The sequence below is a fragment of the Branchiostoma lanceolatum genome, chromosome 2 (genome assembly GCF_035083965.1).
Source record: "Branchiostoma lanceolatum isolate klBraLanc5 chromosome 2, klBraLanc5.hap2, whole genome shotgun sequence".
NCBI classification, from domain to species: Eukaryota; Metazoa; Chordata; class Leptocardii; order Amphioxiformes; family Branchiostomatidae; genus Branchiostoma; species Branchiostoma lanceolatum.
The window spans coordinates 27335121-27344314 of NC_089723.1; the positions used below are offsets into that span (position 1 = coordinate 27335121).

At 39.1% G+C, this 9194-nt stretch overlaps 1 protein-coding gene across 1 annotated transcript; it reads left to right on the forward strand.

The window, feature by feature from the left end:
• On the forward strand, positions 1-8137 carry LOC136428319 (ankyrin repeat family A protein 2-like). The gene is made up of 10 exons (XM_066417734.1): positions 1-122; positions 599-951; positions 1310-1428; positions 2532-2611; positions 3312-3375; positions 3527-3592; positions 4820-5043; positions 6168-6234; positions 6778-6858; positions 7189-8137. The coding sequence occupies exons 2-10, from the start codon at positions 662-664 to the stop codon at positions 7242-7244; spliced, it is 1047 nt and encodes a 348-aa protein (XP_066273831.1). The 5' UTR covers positions 1-122; positions 599-661; the 3' UTR covers positions 7245-8137.
• The last annotated feature ends 1057 nt before the right edge of the window (positions 8138-9194 follow it).

Genomic DNA, 9194 nt, shown 5'->3' on the forward strand with positions numbered 1-9194 from the left:
ACCAGCATTTAGCACTTAGGTGTTATCTTTTTCGGGTCAAAGGTGACTTCTTCGTGAAAACAAAAACAGCCCTGTGTTCATTTGGGTTCTGAAGAGTCTCTGTGCAGTCTTATGTGAGCAAAGTAAGTGTTGATAGCATTTATTGTCTCACAATGAGTAAACAAATTGCACACGAACCTGTTAGAGAATATAGTCACCACTAGACACTTTTAATGCAGAAAAAGAGTAGAATTGTTGGCTAATAGTCATATGGGGAGGGGGGGGGGCAAAGATAATCTCAATTTGACGAGATGATCGTATTTTTGTAAACAATAGTTGACAGGATCGTCTTGTCAACACACTTTAGAAACCAATCAGGAGCCAAGAAAAGCAACCAATCAGTGCACGCCCTGGCCTTTGATGATCCTATCAAATATAACATTTTTCACTATTGACAGTGTAACTCATGAATATCTGCACATGATTGCCATAGCTACAATTGCAATGTATTGTACCTAAAAGTGTGAACTCAATGAACTATCGAAACTTTGTCTGACATTTGACTTGCATATGAGATTTATTTTGGTATGACTTACAAGTCAAATTTTTACGTCATCAGAATCAGAGACTGTCACAGTCTGTTGGGGCCACTAATCAGTGTGGACACACTTATGCTACCAACATGAATCAGTCAACAGTAGAAGCCAACAGACCAGGGAATAGAAGCCCTACAGGCAAGGACAAAAACACACTACCCAGAGGCAGCCCGGATGCTAAAGGTGCATTTGTACCTGTCTCTAACTCCTCCACACCATCCAGAGGACAAATATTGACTGTTTCTGTGGATACACAAGTTGTGGATGGTTCCAAGGGCAGATCACTTTTAGGTATTACACCTGACACATCAGCCACATCTACAGGGAATACCTCCCATACTGCAGGTGCCAGGTGTTCCATGGGGACCACTGATAGGTAAGGACGTAAGGTCATTAGAAATGACGTAATTTCATCTTTATCCATTTTGTGTGACGTGACAACTGTCATCAGACTACAGTAGCACTACATGTAGTACTAATAGTCTAAGAGTATTAATCTTAACTTAAGTGTACACAAGAAGTACCAAGCCTGATTTGTACATACATGTACATACATATTTTTATAAACATACATATATAGTCATACTTAAATATTCTGATTTGTGAGTTATATATAATTCTTAGTGGCTACTACTAATTAAACTTTGAAGATGTGACACATGGTCAGATGTTCTAACATTGATTGAAAACCTAATATATGATACTTTCAATCGTAATTGTATCTGCTGTGCCAGGAACAGTAAACAGAGCCAGGTGAATATGCGGCTGGTTCAGAGTCTTCAGGTGAGTCACCTGCCAGACCAGGATGTCTCCGACAGGAGTGCAGACAGAGAGGTCGCCACTCTCTTCCCAGGTCAGGACAATATAATTATGAATCATATCATTAAAAAAATTCTCTTTGGAAAAGGTTGCCTATCCTACAACAGTATAGGTTTGACATCAACAAACCACTAGGTCAATTTATTGTAAGTACTTGTGAGGACTTTGGTTTAGAAAATGATGTATTATTCAATGTAAACAAGACATGCTGCATGTACTTCCCGAGTGCTAGTTTGCCACTTTTACATCCGCTCCCGTCGATCAAACTGTATGGAGAGTGTCTGAGATTTGTGACATCATTTGTATATCTTGGAATTGCTATTAATGACAGACTGAGTGATGATGACTGTATCCTTGCCCAACTAAGGGGCCTGTATTGTCGAGCAAATACTATAATTCGAAAATTTTGCCTTTGTTCACCTACTATTAAGAAAACACTATTCGCGTCTCACTGCTCCCAACTCTTTGGGGCGCAGTTATGGAATTCTTTTCGCTCGAGTGTTCTGTCGAAATGTCGAATTGCCTACAACAATTGTTTCCGTATAATTATGAGTTTCCCAAGATCTTGCAGCGTAAGTGAAATGTTCGTGTGTAATCATACCGATACCTTCGACGCCAGATGGCGTAAACAGTGCCACTCCTTTGTACATAGGATTTTCAATTCTAGTAATGCCATTATACAGTCCGTACTTAGGTCCGACTCTTTTTACAAGAACTCATTTTTCACCAACCTATGGAGCCGCCTCTACACATAGCCATAATATTGTTAGTTTGTCTCAAAATGTTGTATATAATCTTTGTTTTTCATGTTTGTCCCTATGTCATATGGGCCAGTGAGAGGCTGAAATAAAGAAATAATAATAATAATAATTGACATAGTGACTGATCTAATGTTACAGTTGTGATGCCTGTGTTTGGCTGTTGTATCTATTCATTGGTTTGGTGGTGAAATACAACCTGTCAGGGCTGATATAGGCAAAAGAGACCAGTGTTATCACTGTCTACATATGCATGTAGAGTTTACTGTATATAGCTTTTCAGGAATCTTGTCATCAAAGAATTGTAGACCTTAGAACAACTAAACTTAGTTTAATTCTGCGTTGTTTTATTTCATGATGGTTCAATCTCACTCTACAGGGGAGTCTTCCCGAGGTCCCTCACCAGCTCCTCTACCCAAAAGAACATTCACTCCATCCAAGAACTTCTCTCCAATCAAGGTTTGCTCGGAGTCTTATTACGTATTAAAGGACAATATGACCTACAATTATAGGAAGGTTGATAGAAATTATTCAGCTCCACAACTTTATATCAAAGCCTACCGCCGATCCTTGGGCTATATAAGGCTATATAAGGACACCCTTAATTCTTACTTTGCCATTTGCAAGTTTCTTACCTATGTGATGTGCAAAGGAAGAAATTTCTGTCGTGCAAGTCTGCTGTCTAACGTCTTTTGCCTGCATGTAAAACTTGGAAAGTATTTGTAGCCATAACATTTTTCATATTGTCCTCTGTAGAGTATTGAGATTGAGAAGAATGGCTCATTTAGATTACACACTTCACATTTTTATTGTGTCATTTTAGAGATTCGTGGCATTGTGTTGGGATGGCTTAGGCCACACCAATTCAATTTCTTTTTTAATCTTAGCAACAACAAAAATCATGAAAACAGAAGGCTGAGATGAAAACTTGCACCTGACCCTGTTCACTCCCTGAAATTGTGTGCACTAAAGTACAAAATTTCCGCTGAGATTCTATTTTCCTGTTGATTTTCCAATCTAGCATTTTTTTAAATTCCGTTAACCAAGAAATTAAAATGGTGTGGCCTTATTTCTCTGAATGAAGTCCATTTGATACATGAATTATTTTCTAAAGAGACCATTTTATTCATAAATTGACATATCTTTCTCTCTTTGCCAGCCTCCCAACATGATGACCAACAGACCCCGTGGCAATGTCAAGTCGACCACACCTTCCATAGAAAGTATGAACAACATACTATTTGACTGGTCCCATCATACATTGTGTTGTAAATGTTTGCTCTTAAATAAGAAAACAATTTCAATAGTGATTTTTAGTCTGAATGAAAATATGTCAGAGAATATCCCAACATTTCTGTTACTCTGTCGGTACAGACATGACAGTTCACCAGCTTGCAGCTCAAGGGGAGGTGGCCCTACTCAGTATCAGGCATGACGAGGGTAAGTGTCATCTACAGAGATAGAACATCTTTTGCTGTCATGCCTGTGTCTTTTACTATATGTTGTATATTTTTGTTATGTTTTAGTCTGAAAAGAGTTGAAAAGCAGCTTCTTGCAGACCTATCGCTGCTAAGATGCCTACAGTTTTCTTAATACTGAGAGTTTTGCTTACATGTTTGCATTGCCTTGGGTACCCAAAACCAACTATGCTGCATGGACTAACCAACTATGCTTGCCAAATACAGTGTGGAACCACTGCTTCATGGCTTCATCTGCTGCTTCCTTCCGTTACTTTTGCCCCTTATAACAACAGCACCTCCTCAGACTGGTGGGGCAAACACTGGCCAATTACTCTTTCCACTCCCTATCCGTACTTCTGATCCAGTAGGATGCTCTCTCTGCTTCCTTGCCTAACTTCCTTGTAGTCTCCTTTTCCTTCCCTTTTAATACCTATTCTGTGTGTGTGTGTTTGTCTGAGGGAGGCAGACAGAAAACTTTCGCTACTCCTACTCCCACCCCCAATTGAAACCTCGCCAGCTTGGAGAATGATTTACACCTACTGCTCCTAGCAGCCTCCATGTTGATTGACAAGTGAAGCTTCTGCTTCCAGCATTATGTTAGTTATTACTGTAATGTTAAGTCACATTGTTTATTAATAGACAAATTAGAGTTCCACGACCTCACACCTTCGCCAAATGATTTTAACCTTTATGACTGACATATCATGAGTGTTTCTCAACAATTACAAATCATACCAGTTAGTCATCTTGTCCACCCTAATAACAGAAGTTGTCCAAAGTATGAGCTTAACAAGGAAGGTTATGCTGTTACTAGTAAGTATATTCTTCAATCAGTGGCATATTTCAAAGGTAACAAACACAAAGGTTATGCTAATATTTAAAATCAATTATGCAAATGAGGTCCTTATTAGCATATTTTGATTCAACGATGTTCGCATTCACATAACTTCTAAATGCCATAAGTATGAAATTGCTGTCATTAACCAATATGGAATTATAGTAGTTTCTTATAACTAAGTAATTATGCAAATTAGGTCTTCATGTGCATATCAACATTCCTCTCTTCTTCAGTTACAAATGTCATATCATGGAACACAGCAGGTTTTTGAAATTGCCTGATCAATTATGCAAATTAGAATCTACTCAAGAGTCTACTTTACTCAAGAGTTAGTATGTAACTTATGACACAGTCTTCTTTCATTTGTAGGCTATGACATGAATGAAGTGGATGAGAATGGATTGACATCGCTAATGTGGGCGTCATCCCATGGGCAAGTGGGTGTGACTGTCTTCCTGCTGGAGAATGGAGGCAGTGTGCATCAAGCCACCAGGGAGGGGGAGACTGCCTTGTCTTTTGCCTGTTGTAAGGGGCATGTGGAGATTGTGCAGGCACTGCTGAAGGCTGGAGCTGATGTCAACGCCTTTGATTGGGTGAGAATGATGCTGTTTATACGTAGCTGTTTAGTCCTCTAAACCAATGTACTACATGCACCAAAACATGACCTCCTACGATTAGGTGGAGAAAATGTGACAAATAATAAACTCTCAAGTAACAGCTTCATCATCATCATCACTATGCTTCTGGATTTAATCCGGTGAAATACAATCAATAAATTTTCCAGTACGATCTGTCCTTCATGGTAGCTATCAAAGCAGAACCTGAGAGTCCAGTGTCCATAACAGCTTATGTCAGAAATATTGCACATATAAACTGTACATCTTGTCAAGTAACCTTCATTACCCTTTATTTGCCAGCTTACACATACTGTAAATGCATTTAAGTTCGCGTGGTTTCTATTTCGCGCTAAGGCAAAAATGGAGTGTTCGCGATGGTTTATGGCAGTGCTATAGTCACATACTGTCACAGTATTGGACAAAAATGTTAACGGTGGTTTCGAAAGCCGCGAACATAAAACCATCGCGAACATTTCTGCATTTACAGTATCTCATAATCTGTGTTCAAAGAGATCTTTAATGAAACACCCCCCAGGTATGTAGTTTAAGATATGCAGGGGTGCATTATGTGGGGAACTACAGGTACACAGGAGGTCTCACCAAACATTTTTTCCAGTCAGTTATGCCTCAAATGATACCAGATGGTGGGTTGTTTTGCTGACACTGCCTGAATTGTGTCCAAGATGTTGTTTGTCTGAAAGCTATCCTGTCAAGGAGGGGCTTGGCAGCCTTCCCAAACTTTGATAAAAACAAACAGACACTTCCTTTTTTACTTCATATCATTGCCAAATTCCAATAGCTTACAGATGAAAATGCCTTATGTTTAAGTGATACATGTATAGCCAAGGGGTCATTGGGTGATGCATATAAGATTGACAACCTATTATGTAGCTAAACAGCCAAGTTCAAGCACAGTACTTGGCTGACAGGTTATTCCTTGTCAACAGGATGTTGCAACTGACACTTCTATGAACTTTTGTGATTGAGTTTGATGATTCCACCAGAAAAGTCAGTGATAAAACTAGTTGTTTTTTATCATTCCCCATGAGGTGATATTTTCTGTCTTGTTTTCAGTAACTACATTGTACTTCCTGTTTCAGAATGGAGGAACCCCAATACTGTATGCTATCCATGCAAATCACCCCAAGTGTGTACAGCTCCTACTGAGTAAGTTAACCTCTAGCCAACAGGGTTATCTGATGAGCTATTCAACTTCATGAGATAAAACATTGCCTGTAGTAGGCTGAAGGTAATGTTTTGAGCTGTATTCATAAGACACATGATTATCTAGTCAAGAGACTCAAGTGCGTGAAGCATTTTAAGTGATTTATTACAAACTTCTACAACAGAAATGGGGATCCAGCACTTTTCAGACACTTCAAGTTTCCATGGCTCAATTCTATGAAGCAATATCATATTCACTTAACATATAAAAGTTGTGACTTCTGAAGTTTGAGAAAGATACAGACATTATGGCTTTAGTCTTAGCATTGCTGAATGTCAGTGCTATTAGTGCCTGGGCTATATTTTTTGCAGTTTTCCTATGCAGCATGATATGTGATATACATGTGACCACAGCACAGTTAACCTCTTATGATTGTCCTCAAATAAAAACAACAAAACAAGAATATACAAAATGTTACTGCAATATTTTGTTGTTTCAGAGAAATGCTGAGACATTGTGTGTGTGTGTGTTTGTTGTTGTTGTAGGCCATGGTGCAGACATGACCGTGGAGACGGACTCCGGACAGAGCCCCCTGGGGTTAGCAGTTGCACTGGGACACAGAACAGGTAAACTCACTCAACACAGTTGTATGATTCAAATTTCCTGTCAGTCACATGATGTATTTTGAAAATTACCAGCAAAGTCAGTTTTGCTTTGGCAGCACAGGAGATTTTGAACCCGTTGTCACTGAGGTAAACCAAGGAGGTTATAGGCTCCTTGGGTAAATTTACCCAGGTTGACCCATACTCTGGATTGATTTTTTATTTGGATTTGATCTAGATAGATGGCAATCTGGATCAACCCACCTCTCAGGTTGATCATGTATGGGTTGATCCAGATTGCAGACAATACTACTAGACTAGTTTAATAGGATTCCACTTGTTTCATTCCCACAGTCCAACAGGTGATAGAAAACCACATGTTGAAGATGCTGGAGGGTGCTGTAAGATGACACACATCGCCATAGTAAACCAGATGTAGCTAGTGCAAAGGCTCGTGATGGTCATGGATATTACACACAGCACAAAACTGATGGTGCAACTTATGATACTGCATAAGAGGGACGCTTTGAAATATATTCACTGATGACCATTGCAGTTTTCTAACTGTGATGCAAAATACTGTACCTCGATTTCAAAACTTTATGACTCTAGGAAAATTCATTGCTTTCTAAGGGAAGAAGTGCTGTTCTTGCCCTTTTGTATGAGTATCTGTATGTGTGAATGTGTATGTACAAGCCTTTAGATTAATCGGAAGCTGGAAAAAGTTATATGAAACATTCTATACCTGGTAATAAGTCTCACTGGCCAGATTAGGTGTGTTTTACTGGCCCCAGTCCAACTAAGCATCATGAGGCCTTTTTCTGGCAACTTATCTTTCCAGCCAGCCTTCCTGATTATTGACATTCCATCACAGAAAGTAATTGAAACTGACACCATAAAGATTCCCCAGTGTGTGCTAATGAGCCTTGGGCAGTCAGCACTCCCAGAAGAGATACCTTGGAGCTCCTGACAGTATAGCCTGATTTAATCACACTTATAGCAGCCGCCCATAACCAGTCAGCTCCAAGGGGAGGGGCCATTACAGCCCAAGGACAGCTCGAATTTTGGTTATACAGACTACTGACCTTATGGATCGGATACCAGGCTGATTTTATACTGGAGTAGAAAGAACAATCCACCTTATGCATGTTGCATTGTCATCACTTGTTCGTCAAGTAGTGTAGAAAGAATCAGCTTAAAGATGATGATGCTACCTAGTACATATATGAAGAGAACTATATGTCACATTTTGAATTACCGTAAATCTTTTGTCTTGAATTAAAGAAGTACATGTATGATATTGCATGATTTGTTTTGGTACCATTTTTTAAACTACAGGGATGTAATGTCTTTCTCAGTCTCAATCCTTATACATGTATAATTAATATTGCAGAAATAACATTAGACTTCTGAATTTCATTGATTTTACAAATACCAAGGTGATATAATCCTAATTACACAGTAGCAAATAGATAGACTGAGTATGAACACTGACGACCGCAAAATTATTATGATTCAGTCTGGATTTTGCTGTTGTACAGGCAGATTTTGTTTCTTTAGGAAAGATTTGTTTCTTGTCCATGCTTTGAGAACAGTGATGCCTCCTCAGCTTCTCAGTGACCTCCCAGTGGCCTCTGACCTGACCAGTGGGACCAGATCATGCATGGGGAGATCTGGACTATTAAAGCAACTAGTTTTGGCAAGTCTGGAACACTACTCCTTCCCCGAGAGAATTTACCCTTAATGCTCTCCTTTGGACTTTCTCAATAGCCTGTTCTTGTTTGTGGGGTTTTGACAAATATTTTGGTTTTGATTATTTATATTTTGGGAAAAGAGATGATTATGTGAACTGATGTATTCTTGTAAATGGTTTACAGACATGACATTAGAAAATATCCCTCTCCAGTCAATAGAAGTTGTGCCTGAAAAGTACACATGATTCTATAATGTGTATATGAGTTGAATACCTTGCTTCAATGCATTTCCCCATAGACTTCTATAGTTTGGCCTGTCCATGTCATCTTTTCATTAATAATCTCAGGGTGGTCAGGAAAGGGTACATGGGAGGGTATATTTGGAATAGTGAATGTAAGTTAACTGTTACACAATTTCTAAATTAAAAACTGTCTTGAGTTTCATAGCGCCACGGGAAGCATTTTCAAGGACAAGAAAAGACTATATCAGGTTCAATTTTGGAGAGCATTTTGTTTGTGCCCTCAGTGTGTTAAAACTGGTCTAAGTAATGATGCAATGACCAACCTCCAGGTTGTGATAAAATTAGTAAATTCCGAGCAATTCTACTAGAAACAGAGGTCTTCACAAGGAGGTTCTATCCCCTTGGTCCCACACATCCAACTCCA